We start from the raw sequence: 21744 nt of genomic DNA, 5'->3' as shown, positions 1-21744 counted from the left end.
CAAATGTAGAGTCAGAGGAGTGACAAAAATATGAATCCTCACAGGTATCGTTTGTTGGGAGCCACTGATTTAGCAATTAACCACACAAGCTCCCTCCTAAATCCCCAACCCACATTTCCAACTGCTACAAAGCATTTGCTCCTATATGTCTCACAGACACCTCAAATTTATCATTCCTAAGATCACTCTCATTGTTCCCCATCTTAAACACTCAACCTGAGGATTATCTTGCCTCAGAAATTTCTTTTTGAATCCAGCTTCTCTTCTCCAAACCCACTTGACTTGATTCAAGTCTTCATCATTTGTCCATTCTCTAACAACCAGTGTCGAATTCCACATAACAAGTGTAATAACGGCACAGCCTTGCCTATAAACTTTTATTTGTAGGATTAAGTCCTTGTCGAAGATGTGCAGTGGGTTGAATGGTAACCCTCCAAAAGATATGTCCTCCCAGAACCTGTGAATGTGATCTTATTTGGAAAGAGGGTCTTTGCAGATGTAATTGAGGATCTCAAGAAAAGATCATCCTAGACTCAGGGTGGGTCCTAAATCCCATGACACTTTTCCTTCTAAGATACAGAAGAAAAGACTGAGACACATAGAGGAGAAGGCAATATGAAGACAGAGTAGAGGTTGGAGTGATGAATCCATAAGCCAAGGAACACCAAGGATTGCTGGCAACCCATCACAAGCTAGGAAAGAGACATGGAACAAATTCTCCCTCAGAGCATCCAGAAAAAAATCAACTTTCCCAACACCTTGAATTTGGAGTTCTGGCCTCTGGAACTACCAGAGAATAAGTTTCTGTTGTCTTAAGCACCAGGTTTGCAGTAATTTGTTACAACAGCCCTGAAAAATTAATGGAAGATCCTTCATCACTGCACCTCTATTTTCCAACTCTCTTCTTTTCCTTATCTTCTGCTACTCCCTGCTGTATATTCTCCAAGCATACAGATCCCATCTCCCTTCTGGGCTTTCCCCTGAAATGCTCTTCTCTCCTTTCCTGCCTCTCAAACTTCTATTTTCCATTAAGACCTATTTGAAATGTCACATCCTCTATGAATTTTTATCTGCTTTCATGTTATGAAGCTGTGTTCTGTCTTCCAGTGTGATCTGTCCTCCTGGTTCCACATATTTTGGTCAGCTATCTGCTATAAATCATTTAATATTTGGTATTTGTTCAACCCAACATGATGTATTTAATTCTCCTTTAAAAAATTTTTTTACGTTAAAGCACATTTCCTTACTCTTTTATCTTTTTTCAATTTAGAAATTGAAACCACTCTGATCAATAAGCCCACCTGTATTCATAATTATATTAAAGAATAGTAAGTACCCAGAAGGCAAATTTTTTTAATTTCAAAGATACCCAGGTGAACAATGATGACCAGTGAAGATAGAAAAATAAGCTTCATATGATAAGCCAGACAAGTACTGTATGATATCACTTCTATGTGGAATCTAAAAAAGTCAAACATGTACCAAAAAAAAAAAAAGGAGAGAGTATATGTAAAACAGTAGTTACCAGGGGAAGCAAGATGGGGGATAACTGATGGTGTTTAAGGGTACAAACTTGTAACAAGTACTAAAATAGCCACAGTAATGCACAGTTTATTAAACACAGACAATAATATTGTACCACAAGTATGTAATATGATAAATATCATTACAACTACAACCATATTATGATATATAAATATATCAGAGTAACATGATGTACCCCTTTAATTTATACAATGTTGTTGTCAAATTTACCCAATAAAGAATTTTAAAAAAGAGAGAAAAATACACTACAATATTATGCCTTAATAAGTGTTTCAGATATTGTTTTCTTCTTCTTAAAAATAAATATTTTATCTCAGAAGAAAAATTAGCAATAATCAAAGTATCTTGTTGAAGAATGATTTGTTGATAAAGTAAATCGATTGACTTTTAACTATTTCAAATTATTTTCTCTACATTTGGAAACTCAAACTTAGTAGAATATGGACAGATTGAATATTTTAAAAATACCTTGAATCTTTATAAGGTAACATTGTTACAAATATCTTAAACTATCGAAGGCTGAGTTAGATATTGAGGATATAAAATAATGTAAGGATATCCCTTTCCTCAAAGAACATTTACAGTCTAGCTAGGAAGACAGAATATTTACATTAAAGTACAAATGACAACATAAGGTACAATGCATTGATTGAGTATAACAAACAATGAAATCTATATAAGAAATCACAAATATTCTTAAATGCCATATAATGTTTGTATTCAATAATAATCCACAATTAGTATTAATACTGAAAGTGTAGATCTACTAATAATCAGAACAAAATGCAGAAAAAATTGGGGGAAAATTCCACAATGAATGATTCGGTTTTTACTTAAAGAACTAATATAAAAGGAGGGTGCAAACTAAATTCAGCAATACATTAAAAGGATCATACACCATGATCAAGTAGATTTATTCCAGGGATGCAAGAATGATTCAATATCCACAAACAAGTCAATGTGATAGGCCACATTAACAAAATAAAGGATAAAAATCATATCATCATCTCAATAGATACAGAAAAAGCACTTAACAAAATTCAACATCCATTTATGACAAAAACTCTCAACAAAGTGGGGATAGAGGGAATGTACCTCAACATAACAAAGCCATATATGACAAATTCACAGCTAACATCATTCTCAATGGTAAAAAGCAAAAGCTTTTCCTCTAAGATTAGGAATAAGACAAGGATGCCTACTCTCACCACTTTTATTCAATGTGGTATTTTGGAAGTCCTAACTAAAGCAATTAGGCAAGAAAAAGAAATAAAATGTATCCAAATTGGAACGGAAGAGGAAAAACTGTCACCATTTGCAGATAGAGTGATATTATATAGAAAACTCTAAATACTCCATCAAAAAACTGTTGGAATTAATAAATTTAATAAAGTTGCAGGATACAAAGTCAATACAAAAATCTGTTGTATTTATACACACTAATAATGAATTATTAGAAAGCGAAATTAAGAAAACAATTGCATTTATAATTGCATCAAAAAGAATAAAATACCTAGGAATAAATTTAAGCAAGAAGGTAAAAGACCTATATATTGAAAACTACAAGATATTAATGGAAAAAATTGAAGAAGATACAAATAAATTCAAAGACATTCCATGCTCAAGGACTGAAAGAATCAATATTGTTAAAATATCCACACTACCCAAAGTAATCTACAAATTCAATGTAATCCCTATCAAAATTCCAATGGCATTTCCACAGAAATAGGACAAATAAATAATCCTAAAATTTGTATGGAATCACAAAAGACCCTGAATAGCCAAAGCAATCTTGAGAAAGAAAAACAAAGCTGGAGGCATCATGTTCCCTGATTTCAAACTATATTGCAAAGCTACGGTAATTTAAAAAGTATGGTATTTGCATAAAAACAGACATATAGATCAATAGAACAAAACAGAGAGCCAAGAAATAAACCCATGCATATATGGTCAATTAATTTGTGACAAATGAGCCAAGAATACACCCTAAGAAGGACAGTCTCTTTGATAAATGATGTTGGGAAAACTGGACAGCCACATGTAAAAGAATGAAACTTCACAACTATCTTACACCATACACAAAAATTAACTAAAAATGGATTAAAGACTTGAATGTAAAACTTGAAACCATAAAACTCCTAGAAGAAAACATAGATAGTAAGCTCCTTGACATAGGTCTTGGTGATGATTTTTTTAATCTGACACGAAAAGCAAAAGCAAGAAAAGCAAAAATAAACAAGTGCGATTATATCAAACTAAAGAGTTTCTGCACAGCAAAGGAAATCATCAAGAAGATGGAAAAGCAACTTACTGAGTGGGAAACAATATCTGCAAATCATATAACTAATAAGGGGTTAATAATCAAAATTTATAAAGAATTCATATAACCAAACAGCAAAAAAAAACACAAAAAATCCAGTTTTTTAAAACTGGACAGAAGACATTTTTCCAAAGACATACAGATGGCCAACAGGTACATGAAAAGGTGTTCAACATCATTAATTATCAGGGAAATGCAAATCAAAACCATGATTAGATATCACCTCACACCTGTTAGACTGGCTGCTAACAACAAGAAATAACAAATGTTGGCAGGGATGTGAAGAAAAGAGAACTCTTATGCACTGTTGGTGGGAATGTAAATTAGTGCAGCCACTATGGAAAACAGTATGGAGGTTCCTTAAAAACTTAAAAATAGAACTACCATGGAGTACCTGGGTGACTCAGTCAGTTAAATGTTTGACTTTGGCTCAAGTCATGATCTCAGGATCCTGGGATGGAGCCCCGTGTTGGGCTCCACACTCAGCAGGGAATCTTCTTGCCCTCTCCCTCTCCCTTTGCCCCTCCCCACCACTTCTGCTCTCTCGCGCATGCACATGCATTCTCCCTCTCTCTCAAATAAATAAATAAAATCTTTAAAAATAAATAGAACTACCATATGATCAGTAACTCCATTTCTGGTATTTACTCAAAGAAAATAAAAACACTAACTTGAAAAGATGCATCCCCATATTCACTGCAGTATTATTCACAATAGCCAAGATATAGATACAACCAAAGTGTCCATTGATGAATGAATGAATGAATGGATAAAGAAAATGTGGTATATACATACAATGGAATATTATTCAGCCATAGAAAAGAATGAAATCTTGCCATTTGCAACAACATGGATGGACCTTGAGGGTGTTATGCTAAGTGACAAACAAAGACAAATACCATGATGGTCTCACTTATATGTGAAATCTTAAAAAACAAAAACACCAAGCTCATAGATACAGTGAACAGACTGGTGGTTGCCAGAGGCAAGGGAAATGGGTGAACAGGGTCAAAAGGTCCAAACTTCCAGTTTTAAAATAAGTTATGGGGATGAAATGTATAGCATTGTGGCTATAGTTAATAATACTGCACAGTATATCTGAAAGTTATTGGAAGAGTAAACTTAAATATTCTCATCACAAGAAAAGAATTTTTCTAACTACGTATGGTGATGGATGCTAGCTAGTCTCAGTATAGTGATCATTTTGCAATATATACATATATGGAATCACTCTGTTTTACTCCTGGAACTGACATAATATGTATCAATTATACCTCAATAAAAACAAATTTAACAAAAATAGAGCAAACTAGCACCTAGGGTGTGACTGACAGGTAACTTAAAGAGCAAAGAGGCTGGGTCCAACAGAGCGACTGTCTGAAGTGGAAATATGAGCAAAGGAAATGCTTATACATGTTTATGGTAGATGGTATCTTGTTTGCCATCTCTTCCTTCTAACAGGATGACCTACTACTGTTATGTGACTTGCCATTCCTCCTGCAGGGAGAGTATATGTCCCCACCTCATTGGCGTTGGGCTTAGCCACTTAATGTTTGGTCACTGGAATGTGAGCACATATAACATATGCCATAGCTGAGCAGAAGCTTTATGAAGAAGCATCAGGAGCTACTTCCAGGGCTTTTGATCTTTCCCTCTGCCACAAGAATGGGAATGTCCCATATAGGTACTTCCCCTTTAACCTAAGTTAGATGACTCTTAGAACCCAGAGAATGAGAAAACACTTAGAACAGAGCCACAGCTGACCACAGGCTACATGCCCTGTAAATGATCAATAAGTGTTTTGTTGTAGCAAGTCCGTAAGATTTTCTTACTGTAGTAGAGTTGACTAATACAGAAATGCTACCTAGATGTACGGTGCTGCTCCGCAGCCCTGTCTTTAACATCAGATAGTGGGCAGCATGGAAACTGTCATGTGGAGCTAGAAAAATGGTGAGCCATATTATGTAGGGATCAAATATTTCGTGAATGAAATTGTCACCTGCAATTACTTAACGACAGGTAATAAACCTAATGAATTTATGGCTTTGGGTGAAGAGAAACGAATGGTTGTGCAAATAAAATATATTTGAAAGTGAGAGATCTAGCCCAATCCCCCAAATTTTATAAATAGTGCCCCTTTCTGCACCCCTCCCTCTGCCTTCTTAGTGCCTGTCATCAGCTCTTATGCCCTCATGCAACAGCCCCTGCCATGGTGGTGCCCCACTCCCACCTGCCTCTACTACCATAATATACTGTGCTTAAATGAGTCCCCCCTTTGTGGAGAATGAGGAATTCAGGCTGAAGAAATGCATGAAATTGTGATTTTGAACTCACAAGTTGATGATAATGATCACTGAGTGAAATATATACAGAAGAAAATTTGATTCTTAATTCTTCCCCATGTTAATATTTTAGAAGAATGTGATGATGACAGAGAATAAGCAAATACTCTCAAATCATGCTGTATTATACACAACTTCCTGTGGGACACAAGGGTTCAATTAAAAAAATTACTCTTCTTGAAAACTAAATAGTATGTTGTTTTCCACAAGAACCACTGACTAGAGGTTTTCATCTGGAAAGTACTTCACTCCCTAGTATAAAAAAGTTTAAGAACACAGCAACTAACAATGTTCCTTGCTTTCTGAAGAGTTCCCTCTGTTCCTTCTGAAACCCACAAATAATTGCCAAGTTAACTGATCTCACATTTTTACTTTAATTAAATGAAACAACACTTTATTCTTCCAGATCCCTGTCAAATATATTTTAGAATTGCCTATGCTAAAAGTGACAAATCTTATATAATCATCCCACTGTCTGTAACACTTTTCAAATATATTTTTGTTGATATGCAATCAGCATAACATTTCCTTTCTACTGAAGTTTCCCAGTTCCTGTTAATGGTCCTATAAAACAAGGATACTACTTCTTTCAGATTTCATAGACATAACAATCTACTCTCTGATTAATGTGAATCTTTTTTCTATTGAATCTTTAATTCAAGTTTAGGAGACAATAGCAGAATTCAGTAACTTGACACCTTAGATGGTTGTAAAGTTCATTATCCTTTCCTTTGCTCTGTTAAAGTACCCCAAATTTAGGTGGGAAAGTACCTAGAGAGCAAGCCCCTTGGAGGTTCCTGTTATTGTAAGGAGGTGTGTTGCACAGACACAGTACCTGTATCAGTTAGGGTTTGACCAGCGATGCGGGACCACTGTGAGAGATGTGAATAATGGAGTTACTAAAAGAGACCTTAACACAATTTGGGGAGAAGCTGAGGAACACAGGTCCAGAAGGGAGCACCTAAGGATTAGAGCAAAGTCGCTAAGATCACAAAGGAGAGCTGGGGAAGACTATGGAAGGTTGTTGGCTCTGCATTTGGTGATAAGCCTAAAGTTACTGTAGGTCAACAGGGCAGATAGTCAGGAAGGAGAGCTGGGAGCAAAGTAGACAGAGGAAGGACAAACCTGGGAGGACAAACTGGTACCATTCTGTCTGTTTCTCATCATTCCAAACCTTTATTACGTGGATGGCCCAAGACTCAAACTGAAAGAGATCTGGGAGGAGTTGGAGAAGCTGAGTGCCCAGCTGTTGCCCCACCACATAAAGGTCGCTGTCAACGGATTAGTGACAAGTCTGAGTTGCACCTGGGGCCCTGCGCTGACCTTACAAATGTAAAGGCCTTTGTCTAACTCCACTGCTTTCTAAATCTCAGGCAGATTTCTCATGTGATGAGCCCTAACCAGGAACCATACAGAGAAGAGCAGTCACAGTTGACACAAGATAAAATTACATAGTATCCAAAATTCCCTTCATGTAAATTGACCCTAAGATGGATTTAAGCCTCTCAGAGACCACATATATTCATTCAGTAATAAAACCTATCATAGTACAGAATCTTAATTACTGCATTTATTTGCAAATTTCCCTCCAAACTTTTTTCTAATACCAGAAACATCACTACCAGCAAAGAGGTATTTATTTTGCTCTTACTAAGATAAACATAAATGTAAAACAACATTCAACATCTTATCAGTTTAATTTTTTAAATGGAAGAAATCTACTTAATCCTTCTCTATTTCCACCCAACTGCTCTTTACCATCTCAGCTCTCCTCACACTATTTTTTCTGCTTCTCCTGCGCCAAAAAGTATTTAAACTCCAAACATAAGGCCTTCCTTCTTGCTCCTCCCTGCAATGTGGCCTTTTGTCAAAGCCACCAAGTCCATCTGTCAGAGTTGTGTAAATCTGAGCTATAATTACAAATATGAATTAAGTTCAAGTTCTTTCTTACAGAGTTCTCTGTCCCATATAAATTAAAATACGAGGTATGTCACCAAATTCTATATCCTTGCAAACCCAACTCAACTGAGACTGGTAACATCCCTAATACACTCTTGGAGTCCCTACAGATGTCTCTGCCCTCATCAAAGAATTTCTCCTTGGAGAGTAACAAGCTCAACTTCATCTGAAGTCTCCCTTGGTCCCCAAAGACACACTCTTCTATTCAGTAGTGGCACTGAGCTCCCACTTGCCAGAAGCATTAAAATTGAGTCAAAGCACTTAGTTGACTTAATAGAACTTTCTGGAAATCACAGCTTTTTCAACCATGTTCCCCTCACTTTGGGAATTTTTGGTTAGGGTAACTTCCCAGTGTAGAATTTGCTAATAAGTTAACTAACATATTATCCCTATGACATGGTTAAAAAGTCACCAGGAATTGGGCAGAAGATCCAAATGTTGGTTCTGGCACAAGTCTCAATGAGAAGGTAAAATCCACCTTATAGGGGTGTTATTATGAAGTGTAAATTAAATAATGGATATCCTATTCTCACCCATAATGACCCCTGACTAGTCCATTACCCACCTCTTTGGTAAGGAAATACCTTCTCTTTCTTGCACTGGGCCTTACATTTGGGTAATGGAGTGCTTGTAGGACTGCACAGCCATTTCAAGGGCCACCTCATACCACACAGAGCCACTATTCCCTTCCACACAGGCCCTGTGGTGGACCTGCTCCGCCATGCCTCATAGCCACTTACTGTGAGGTGGGAGGTCTTTCCACATCAATGGTAAGGGTTATTTTTTTCTTCTCCCTTTCTCAGGGTACATGGTATCCCTCCATGCAGTCCAGCCTTACATTACTCAGGATTAGAAAGGTGCCATAAAAAGGTTAATGCAAAAATATTATATGTTAAATGACATAAATGCTTACTAACTTAGAACATGCTTTTTTCCATCTCTCTAAGTTTTATTTTGTGTCACTCATGGTCAATAATTTGTTTTTCATTCCAATCATATTCCTAAGATAAGATCAATTATTTGATTTCACTTTCCTTACTTTTTTCCTTAAAGTTACTTATAATAAAGTTATAATTATATATACAATAACATTATAATAAAAGGCAAACACATAACCAAACATAGCTTAATGAAAACTGAAGCTAATATCCGCTATATCTACATTTAAATTACAGAGAAATAAGTATGTGGAAATTATCTCCATCATCAATAGTAGTTGCTAGGCTTATAAAATATTTTGTGCATGTAGGGACCACTGAAGCACAATAGATTTCAGTTTTCTTCCCTCTCCTCTTCCATGCTGACCTTATTCACATCCCTAGTGAGCAGACAAAAGTCAGTTCAGACTCGGAAGGGCATCTGATCAGTAGATTACACACAAACAAAAATTTCAACTTTTATTTTTAAATGTTAAATTTACTACAGGCTGATCAAGAAAGATCAAATTTGACTTCTTTAAACAGGCAATATTTAAAATTGGAAAATTTTGGCTTATAACTAATATTGCAAGAGCATTTCATGAAGATGTTGCCCATTTCAAATACTGAATAAGATCTTCTCTCTCACTCTTCTTTTTAAGACCAGCAAAAACCATTTTAGTTCCAGGGATATATTTCTTTGGGTTCTCCAAATATTCCATCAGAGTTTCCTCCCCCCAGATAATACCCATAAAGGTGAAAATAAGTTTTAAGTTTGTATAGTTATATTTGTAAGGCTTACTTTCTGATGTGACCCGCATATGTGAACAAAAGATTACTCTTGGATTCAATAGGAAGGCTCTCATAACTGGGAATACTTACAGTTTCTGACCTATAAGAAAATTCCAAAATTAGTCTTTGGCGCTCTACTCTTCCAGTTCCCTATAGAAATCTAATACTCACATGCTGTTCAGCATGATCCAAAGTATACCAATAAACTTCCAACCTAGACATGTTGGCAGTACCCCATCCTCCTAGAATCACAGAGTTCTTCTAGAAGAGATCTTAGAAATTAATCCAACCCCTCACTTTGCAGATGAATAAATGATCCAAACAGAGAATAATTTGCCCTAAAAGACAAGATGACTTAAAGTCAAGAATCTGTGACTGCTAACTCATATTTTCATTTTTTTTCTTCCAATCATAGCATGTTGCCTCTGTCCAAATCTCTGTCAAAAAGCTATGATTTCAGGAAAGCAGTTTTACAATGAGAGAGAAAGGTTGTCTCTTCATTTTTTCCTTTCTAAAACCAGTCAAAAAGAATATGGACAAAGAGAAACAGAAATGCTAACTCCACTTTTGATAAAATATAAAGGGAGCACCTATAACTCCAAACTTCATATAATCAGAAGACTACCAAAAACATAAAACTTGGACCAGAGTAAGAGGACACCTGTCACTAATGATCTCAAAAGAAGAGTTCTCCAAAGTAGGTGATAAATCCTAAGGGGCAAGTCATAGTCCTCTGGCCCAAAAAGAGTAGAGTGTATATAAGCTGGATGTGAAAGTCTCCCTAAATTCAATTTGACACTATGGAGTGTCAGGAGAGCCAGGATTAAAGAAAAAAACACAGACATGCCATCTTTAAAAGAAGCATTCTACCTTTTGATTTCCATTTGCATGGAATATCTTTTTCCATCCCTCTACTTTCAGTCTGTGTATGTCCTTACATCTGAAGTGAGTCTCCTGTAGGCAGCATATAAACAGGTCTTAATTTTTTTTATCCATTCAGTCATCCTATGCCTTTTGATCGGAGCATTTAGTCCATTTACATTTAAAGTAATTACTGATAGGTTATGTACTTACTGCCATTTTGTTAACTGTTTTCTGTTTATAGGTCTTCTTGTTGATAGGTCTTCTCTATTCCTTCCTTCTCTTGCTCTCTTCCCTTGTAGTTTGATGGCTTTCTTTAGTGTTACACTTAGATTCCTTTCTCTTTATTATTTTGTGTATCTATTATAGGTTTTTGATTTGTGGTTACCATTTGATTCATACATAACAGCTTATGTGTACAGGAATCTATATTAAGTTGATGGTCCCTTAAGTTTAAACACACTCTAAAAGCACTAAATTTTTACTCCCCCCTCCATGTTTTATGTATACAATGTCATATTTTATCTTTCTATTTTGTGCATCCCCTGGCTAGTTTTTGTAGATGTAACTGATTTTACTACCTTTGAGTTTTAACCGCCATACTGGCTTTAAAAGTGATTAACCTACTACATTAACTGTATTTCCTTTTACCTGTGAAATTTTTTCCTTTCATAATTTTCTTACTTTTAGTTATGGCCTTTTATTTCCAGTTAAAGAATTTCCTTTAATATTTCTTATAAGGCTGGTTTAGTGGTGATGAACACCTTTTACTTTCGTTTGGGAAATTCTACTTCTCCTTCAGTTCTGAATGATAACCTTTCTGGGCAGAATATTCTTGGTTGTAGGTTTTTTCCTTTCAGGACTTTGAATACATCATGTCACTCCCTTCTGGCCTACAAAATGTCTGCTAAAAAAATCAGCTAATAATCTTATGGGGTTTCCCTTATATGTAACTTTTCTTTTTTTCTTGCTGCTTTTAAAAATCTCTTTATCAGTACTTTTTGCCATTTCAATTATTATGTGTCTGGGTGTGGACTTCCTTGGGTTCATCTTGTTAGGGACCTTCTGTGCTTCCTGGATCTGGATGTCTGTTTCCTTCCCCAGATTAGGAAAGTTTTCAGGTACTATCTCTTCAAATAAGTTTTCTGCCCCCCTTCTCTCTCCTCCTTCTGGGATCCCTATATGCAAATTTTATTATGCTTGATGATGTCACAGAGGTCCCTTTACCTATTCTCATTTTTTGCTACTCTTTTATCTTTTTTGCTGTTCAGCTTCATGGCTTTCCATTACCCTGTCTTCTAGATCACTGGTAGTTCCTCTGCCTCCTCTAACCTGCTCTTGATTTCCTCTAGTGTATTTTTTATTTCAATTATTGAATTCTTCACCTCTGACAGGTTATTTTATAATTTATATCTTTGTTGAAGTTGAAGCTCCTAAAGTTAAGCCCCACTTATTTTCAAAGCCAGATGTTGTGGGGATTTGTCTTCCAGTTTGAGTCTCCTGTGCCAGGGGTGCTTGGTGTGGATTCTGATCCTCTTGCTTCTCCATGCTTGTGATGTCCCTCCTACTGTGTGCTGGGGTTTGGTTCCCAATCATGTTTTCACCCCTTCTACCCTTTTTGATGTGGCCTTCTGTCTATGATTAGCTGTAGGAGGTCTGTTCTGCCAGCCTTCAGGTCGTTTTCAGAGTTAGTCACGTAGTATATTATCTCAGTGTGTCCACATGGATGAGGTGAGCTCAAGATCCTCCCACCTTCCTAAAACTTCCTGAGTTTGACCTTTTAAGATTCCACATATAAATGATATTATACAGTATTATTTTCTCTAACTTATTTCACTCAGCATAATGCCTTCAAGGTTCATCCAAGTTTTTGCAAATGGCTGGATTTCCTTCTTTCTCACGGCTGAATATACTATTGTATATATTTACCACATCTTTCTCCATTCATCTGTTGACACTTAGGTTGTTTCCATAGCTTGGCTATTGCAAATAATGCTGCAATGAACATGGGATGCAGATATCTCTCCCAGATTCTGTTTTCATTTCCTTTGGATACATACCCAGAGATGATATTACTGGATCATATGATAGTTATTTTTCATTTTAAATGAATCTCCACACTGTTTTCCATAGTGGCTGCACCAATTTACATTTCTACCACCAGTTCACAAGTGCTTCCTTTTCTCCACATCTTTGCCAACACTTGTTGTTTCTTGTCTTTCTGATGATAGCAATTCTAGCAGGCATGAGGTGATATCTCGCTGCGGTTTTGATTTGCATTTCCCTGACAGTGATGTTGAACACCTCTTCACGTACCTGTGGTCGAATTATATGTCCTCTTTGGGAAAATATTCAGTTCCTGTGCCTATTTTTTAATTGTTTGTTTTTTCACTATTGTGTTGCATCCATTCTTTATATATTTTGAGCATCAACCCTTTATCAGATACATAATTTGCAAATATTTTCTCCCATTCCATAGGTTGCTTTTTCATTTTGTTGACTATTTATTTTGCTGTGCAGAAGCTTTTTAGTTTGATGTAGTCCCACTTAATGACTGTTCTTGTTGCTTGTGCTTTTGGTGTCAATATCCAGAAGATCATTACAAAGACCAATGTCAAGGATCTTTTTCTCTATGTTTCCTTCTAGAAGTTTTACAGTTTCAAGTCTTATATTTAATTTACTTAAGTCTTTAATCCATTTCAAGTTAATTTTTATGAGTGGCATAATATAGGGATTCAATTTCATTCTCCTACTTATTATTATGTAACCAGTAGAACAAATAGTAATATTATATCCCCAAATAAGTCATAAATACTACTTAAATGATCTGACTTACAGAAATTTTATTACTAATTCTTAAATAATGTTAAAGCCAAGCCTTCTACACAGCTTTTACTCTTTGACAAAAATCTACAATAAAAGATATATTTGTAGGGGCGCCTGGGTGGCTCAGTCGTTAAGCGTCTGCCTTCGGCTCAGGTCATGATCCCAGGGTCCTGGGATCGAGCCCCGCATCGGGCTCCCTGCTCGGTGGGAAGCCTGCTTCTCCCTCTCCCACTCCCCCTGCTTGTGTTCCCTCTCTCGCTGTGTCTCTCTCTGTCAAATAAATAAATAAAATATTTAAAAAAAAAAAAAAAGATATATTTGTAATCAGTTTTTTTTTTTTTAAAGATTTTATTTATTTGAGAGAGAGAGAGAGAGCATGAGCAGGGGGGAGGGATAGAGGGAGAAGCAGACTCCCCACTGAGCAGGGAGCCTGATGTGAGACTCGATCACAGGACTCTGGGATCATGACCTGAGCTGAAAGCAGATGCTTAACCGACTGAGCCACCCAGGCACCCTGTAATCAGTTTTAATATTATTTCTAATCAATGCTAACCAGCAATAAAACCCTCAAAATACTGGCATTTAGAGAAATAAATATTAGGTTATAACTAGTCTATAAGTTAGGAATCAAAAGTTGACTGCTCTTGTAATGTGATAACAAAATAATAAAATGACACTATAGAAAAATATTACTTTAGGGGCACCTGGGTGGCTCAGTCGTTAAGCGTCTGCCTTCGGCTCAGGTCATGATCCCAGGGTCCCGGGATCGAGCCCCACATCAGGCTCCCTGCTCCACAGGAAGCCTGCTTCTCCCTCTCCCACTCCCCAAGCTTGTGTTCCCTCTCTTGCTGTGTCTCTTTCTGTCAAATAAATAAATTATTCTTTATAAAAAGAAAAATATTACTTTAAAAACTAAAGAACCATATAAATTCAAATAATAAATCCAAGTTTCAGACTGATTTATTCAATAGTCTATCAACTAGAAATCGTATTGCAATTAATGCAAGGGAAATCTGACCCTAACTGCCTGAAACTGAACAGACTCCATAGTCCCCAGCAATTCTGTCCTCACTTTAGACACCAGCGGCAAGTTTGGGGTCCCAGGCCATCCCAAATTCTAACCAATTGGTCATAAATTTGAAGGTTCCCAGGACCCCCTCAAGTTTGATAACTTGCTAGAACAATTTACAGAACTTAGGAAAGCACTATACTTAGTTACAGTTTTAATATAAAGGATAAAATCAGGACCAGAGAGATAAAGAGATCCATATGATGAAGTCTGGGAAAGTCCCAAACACAGAGCTTCTGAGTCCTTTCCCTAGGGAATCAGGACTCATTACTCTTCTAGTAATTAATATGCTCACCAAACAGGACGCTCAAACAGAGCTTCCAATTAAAGTGTCCAGAGTTTTTATTGGGTTTTTATTACATAAGAATGCCTACTGAATCATTAGCCATGTGATAAAACTCAATCTCTAGCTCCTGTCCTCTAACCCTGGAGGTTGGACTGATAACTCACCTAGCCCAAAGCTCCAAGTCTCTAATTCACATAGTTGGTCTTTCAAGCTTGGCCACCCCCATCCTGAAACTATCTAGGAGCCTACCATAAGTCATCTCACTAGCATAAACTCAGGTGGTGGTCCAAAGGCCCAAACTTAAATAAAAGAGACACTCTTATAACTTGGGAAATTCTAAGGTTTTGGAGATTCCCTCCTAGGAACCTAGGACAAAGACCAGACAAATTCTTTATTATAGAATACCTATTAACCAGCATTTTTGCAAATATTAAACACAATGATATTGTGTTAATAACAATTACATTGATGTTTAAAGATTCTGAAGCACCCCTGAGCAAAGATTAAATTTTATTCTATTTTATTTTAACTTAAGTGTTTTACCAATTATCTATGTATTTATTTTATATGTATATATGGTCCTTTATTATGGATGTTCCCTGAATAAGGATACATTGAGGTCCTAACCCACAGTACCTCAGAATGTGGCTTTGTTTAGAAATAGGATCATTGCAGATGTGATTAGTTAAGTTGAAATGAGGTCATACTGTAGTAGGATGGGTTCCCAATCTAATATGATTGGTATCCTTATAAGACAGCCATGTGAAGACAGAGACACACAGGGATCATGAAATGACAGAGATTGGAGTTATGCAGCCGAAGGCCCAAAACACCAAGATAACTGGCAAACTACCAGAAACTAGGAAGAAACAAGGAAGGATTGCCCTACAGGTTTCAGAGAGAGCATGGTCCTGCCAACACCTTGATCTTGCACTTCTAGCCTCCAGAAATGTGAAACCATAAATTTCTGTTATTTTAAGCCACTCAATTTATGACATTTTGTTACAGCAGCCCTAAGAAACTAATACAGTCCTCAAATACTTACCATATATTCCCCACCCCACTCCATCCTGGTTTGCTTTAAAACACAAGAGAAGTCTAGGGACCAAGGACTTTCCTAGCTCTCCATCCTACTGAACTGCATTGTTCTCAACATTTCAGAAAGATAAAAAGTATCTTCTTTTCACATAAAAACCTGTAAAAATCCTACATATGCTACTTTTGTTTTAACTAAACCATTTGACTATAAACAGGTCCCTTTCCCCAATATTCTAGATAACAAAAATTTCACTATATCTCACCTATCTGTAGAATAGGCACCTGATAATTAGCTTTTTAAACTATAATATAAATGCCTGACATTAAGCTTTTGTTTGCCAAGGCATCTACTTCAAAGTCTGAATAAACACACTGCCAGTTACATGAAAGATAGAGCCAAGTTTCCCCACCCATGAAGTACCCCCCCCCTTTTTTAAGAATGCTCTGGTAGACCTAGATAACTACATTTGAGGACTGTTTGTTTTTCCCTTCCCACGCTTTAATTCCCACTCTTATGTTTTAAATTCACCATTAAACAACGAACCTGCGAAACACTAGGCACCCCACCCTTGACTCCAATAAAAGCAAAACACCAGGTCTGCTCACTAGCTCCCTCTCACTCTCTCTTTCCTCTCAACCTCACTGTGTGGTCCCAGACATGCCATGTAACCTCCAGGACTCATGAGTAATAAATCGTTCTTTTCAAAATTCCCTGATGGTTGATGCTAAGGAGTGTCTTTCAATCATAATAAGAACCACAAGGTCTGGTCCAGCCACAACATTGACTTTGGTTGAGGAAATGTCTGTGGGGGCTCTACAAGTAGTATAGGCCCAGGTGAGTGTCCCCAGGCATTTCTAGTCAATAACATCACTATGGAGAGGCTGAGACCAACCCAAAACACTATCTTATTAGAAATATTAACACAGGTTAGAATAAGCAGAATCTCTCTTTTGACAAAATGCAAGCTATTACATTTGCACCCAAAAAAAAAAAAAAATTGTGCACAAAATGCCAACTCCCTTCATTAAAACCCTTCTCCTACAATATAGTCCACAAAGCTTAATTAAATAAGCACTATACAGCACTATAAAACCCATTAAGAAATTTAAAAATACCAAATTCAAATCATGTATGAAGAGAACTTACAGCTGCAATAATCTATATTTTAAACTTCTCTAAACACCAACGCCAGACAGACACCACAAGAAAACTACAAACCAGTATCTCTAATCACTATAAATGCAAAAATCCTAAAAAAATACTAGCAAACTAAATCCAACCCACATTAAAAGGATTACATACTATGACCAAATGGGATTATCCCAGGAATGCAAGGATGGTTCAACATAAGAAAATCAATCAACTTAACACATTAATAGAGCAAAAGGAAAAAGAATACATTATTATTTCAAAAGATGCAGAAAAAAAATTGACAAATTCCAACACCCTTTCATGATATAAACACTCAGTAAACTAAGAATAAAAGGTAAGTTGCTTAACAAGAAAACAGGAATTTTTGGAAACCCCCAGCTAATACCATACCCCAGGTGAAAAGCTGAAAACTTTCCCTCTAAGATCAGGAACAAGAAAAAGAGGCTCATTTTCACCAGTTCTACTCAGAATTCCACTAGAAGTCCTAGACAGAGCAATTAGGGAAAACAAAAGAAATAAAAGCCATCCAAACTGGAAAGGAAGAAATAAACTACCTCTATTACAGATGATATGATTCTATATGTAGAAAATCCCAAAGGATCCACAAAAAATCTACCAGAACTAATAAATTAACTCAGCAAAGCTTCAGGGTATAAGATCAACATACAAAAATCAGTTGTGTTCTATATACAAGCAATGAACAATTTGAAAAAGAAATTAAGAAAACAGTTCTAGTTATAATAGTATCTAAAAGAATAAAATACTTAGGCACAATTTAACCAAGGAAGTGACAAACTTGTACACTGAAAATTACAAAACATTTCTGAAAGAAATGAAAGGAGACCTTAATAAATGGAAAAGTATCCCATGTTCATAGATTGGAACATTAATGTTGCTAAAATGGCAACACTCCCGAAAATAATCCACAGATACAATGCAATCTCTATCAAATTCCAAAGGCTTTCTTGCAGAAATGGGAAAGGTTATCCTCAAATTCACAGAACTACAAAGGGCCCTGAATAGCCAAAACAATACTGAAAAAGGACAACATAGCTAGAGGGCTCATACTTCCTAATTTCAAAACTTATCAAAAAACTACAGTAATAAAAACTGTGGTATTATTATAAGGATAGATATACAGACCAATAGAATAGAATTCAATGTCCAAAAGTAAACCCTAACATACATGGCCAATTGAATTTCAACAAGGGTATCAAGACCATTCAACTGGGAAAGAATGGTCTTTTCAAGAAATGGGGCTGGGATAACTGGATAAACACATGCACTTGATCTTAACCAAAAGTCTGAGAAGCGATGATAGCCACATGCAAAAGAATGAAGTAGGACTATTCCTTCACTCTCTATAAAAAATTAAGTGAAAATGGGTCAAAAACCTAAATCTAAGAGCCAAAACTATAAAACTATTTGAAGAAAACATAGGGGCAAATCTTTATGACCTCAGATACGGTGATGGATTCTTAGATTTGATGCTCCCCAAAAAATCAACAAAAATACAGATAAATGGACTTTAAACAAATTAAAAACTTCTGTGCATCAAAGGACATTATCAAGCAAATGAAGACAAACTACAAAAGAAGAGAAAATATTTGAAAATCACATATTTGATGAGAGGTTAGTGTCCAGAATACATAAAGAACTCTTAAAACTCAACAATAAAAAAGACAAACAATTCAAATAAAAAATAGGCAGAGGACAGGAATAAACACTTTTCCAAATCTACAAATGGCCAACAAGTTGTTGAACAAAAAAATTTCAACTGAGTGAATTTAAGGATCAAATTGACTTTATTCAATGATTCACGAATCAGGCAGCATATAGAAAGGAGTTCCAAAGGGCTACAGAAAGGGAAAGGTTTTTAAAGACAGGACAAGGAAGTCATAACACAATAAGAAAGAATTATTTCAGACAAGGTCACCTCTTTTTGGGGAACAAAAGGTTCTTACTAGGTGGATTACTTTACCAGCGCGGACCAGGAAATTCCAGACAAACTGGTTAAGATTACATTCCTGGGAAAGGTTGAAACTACAGTTAAGCTAGGTATTAAGCCCCGGGTTTAGTGTTGTGGACCTAGTGCAAGTGACTCTATTTTGGCTCTGTGATTTTCTTTTTTTTTTTTTTTTTAAAGATTTTATTTATTATTTGACAGAGAGAATGAGAGAGAGCACATGAGAGGGGGGAGGGTCAGAGGGAGAAGCAGCCTCCCCGCTGAGCAGGGAGCCCGATGCGGGACTCGATCCCGGGACTCCGGGATCATGACCTGAGCCGAAGGCAGTCGCTCAACCGACTGAGCCACCCAGGCGCCCTGTGATTTTCTTTTTTAACAAAGCACACTAAAACATGTTCAACACCATCATTCATTAATGAAATGCAAAACAAATTTTTTAGATGCCACTTCACACCCACTAGCATGGCAATTTTAAAAAGAAAAAGAAAATAACAAGGATTGGAGAGGATCAGAGAAATAGGAATCCTACATTACTGATGGGAATGTAAAATGATACAGCTACTGTGGAAAACAATTTGGCTTTCCTCAAAAAGTTAAATATAGATTTAACAAATGACCCCAACACATATATAGATATACATATCTATATATATCGAAAAGAGCTGAAAACAGGGACTCAATATTCACAATAGGCGAGAGGTGGAAACAATCCAAATGTTCATCAACTGATAAATGGATAAATAAATTGTGATATATACATTCTATTGAATATGATTAGCCATAAAAAGAATGAAGTACTGGTACATGCTATAACTTCAATGAACCTTGAAAACATTATGCTAAGTGAAAGAAGTCAGACATAAAAGGTCATATTTTATTATTCCTTTTTATGAAATATGCAGAATAGGCAAATCCATAAAGATAGGAAGCAGATTAGAGGTTACAAGGGGTAAAGGGTAGGAGGAAATGGGGAGTGATTATTTAATGGGTACAGGGGTTCTTCTCAAGTAATGAAAAGTTTTGAAACTACAGAGAGGTGTTGATTATACAATACTCTGAATACACTAAATGTACTGACTTGTACACTTCAAAATGGCTAATGTGTGAATTACACTTCAATAAAAAGAATAAAAAGAAACAAAATAAAAATCTTTCCAAATAGTAGTGTTATAATGATCTGAAATTCGGGCCAGTAAGAAATGCTAGGCCTCCAAAAACAGTTCAAAATAGAGCTGCAGTCTATCTAGAGTTGTACCCTATTTTTGAGGTGAATGCTAATGATATGTATATATGTATGTATGTGTGTACATATATATATGCATATCCAGGAATAATAAAATTCTTTGCAAAGATATTAGTTTTTTCCAGCCATTTTTAATTTCAACCCTAAAATGCTTTCTCATTTTAACTGCCATCTACCTACTTTCCATCAACAACAAAAAAATCACTGAATATACTTTTTCAAACTATTTATATAACATCCCCACACTCTGCTAAGAATCACTACTACAAATAGAAAACTACCATTATGCCATTAAAATATGATTTGATCTTTTTAATTTAGCTCATGATTTTCAACATAAATGTACTGCATAAAATAAAATACCTTGTATAGGTAAAAACCTATGCCACAGAGAATTGCTAATTCCTCTGATCAAAAAGAGACCAGTTATCAAAATATAGATCTTATGATATAAATCAACATTTAAGTAATATAAACATGAGAATTTAATTTTTAATGCTGTAAACTAGGAAATTATAATATCAATTAATGTGCTTTTTTTCTTTCCTACAAAGTTTCTGGTTCTCTCCCACAACTGCCTAGGTTTTACCTTTGTTTTTGTTAGCATCAGAAAAAGGCCCCAGAGATTTGGACCAGTCTTGTGTTTTCCACCTTTTTCCACTGTGTGGCACTGAGCACATTTTTCAATAAAGATCTTCTTGCCTGCTTCAGCATCTCCCATTTTGTTCTGCAACAAAACATCAAAACACAGACCAAAAAAAATATCAGATTTGCAAAGCTGGAAAAAAAAATTCCATCACTTTGAGATGAATACTAATGATATTAAACAAAAAGGTAATTTAAAGCATGCATCCTTTAAAGTCTGAGTGCTCAAAAACACAAACATAGCATCCAATTTTATAAAGACTTAATCATCTCATTTATCAGATTTATTTTAAATTTTGAGCTATAGCTACTTCAAAAACATATTATGGTATAAGCCTGGTTTTACTTCAGCCTTCAAACAACTATAGTAATTTGTCTAGATCAATTATATTCCATTTTTTCTTTTCCCTTCCAAAAAGCGCATGTGCAAAAAACAATGCAAAGTTTCTAAGTCTAATTTGCATCCCCTTATTTAAAAATAAGGATAGAACAAAATGGAAAGGCACTTAAATGTGATATTTTTATAAGTACTTATATGCCTGCAATAATAGAACTGTAAAATTAAATATCAATCAAAAAAATGAGGCCATAGCAGGTTATATGTAACACGTAATTTCTCATTTACTTTATACTCTCAGCTATAAACACATCTACCAGATTAGATTAAGCATTGTCTCAAAGCAATCAAATAACATTATTGAGTTCAGTCAGCAATAGTATGTGTTTAACGTTAATGTAGTGTAAAATACTGTTCTAAGCAGGGAAGATTTTATTATACAGTG

At 35.8% G+C, this 21744-nt stretch overlaps 1 protein-coding gene across 1 annotated transcript; it reads right to left on the bottom strand.

The window, feature by feature from the left end:
• Window positions 1-9682: 9682 nt before the first annotated feature.
• Window positions 9683-21061, bottom strand: LOC102725978 (cytochrome c 2-like). Its single transcript, XM_006733247.2, has 2 exons — window positions 20907-21061; window positions 9683-9880 (listed from the first exon to the last, which is right to left on the bottom strand). The coding sequence occupies exons 1-2, from the start codon at window positions 21036-21038 to the stop codon at window positions 9683-9685; spliced, it is 330 nt and encodes a 109-aa protein (XP_006733310.1). The 5' UTR covers window positions 21039-21061.
• Between the last annotated feature and the right edge of the window lie 683 nt (window positions 21062-21744).

The sequence above is a fragment of the Leptonychotes weddellii genome, chromosome 3, assembly GCF_054177405.1.
Source record: "Leptonychotes weddellii isolate Sample4059 chromosome 3, ASM5417740v2, whole genome shotgun sequence".
NCBI lineage: Eukaryota > Metazoa > Chordata > Mammalia > Carnivora > Phocidae > Leptonychotes > Leptonychotes weddellii.
Note: the sequence above shows the minus strand (reverse complement) of the source record. Positions and strands in the feature narration are given on the sequence as shown.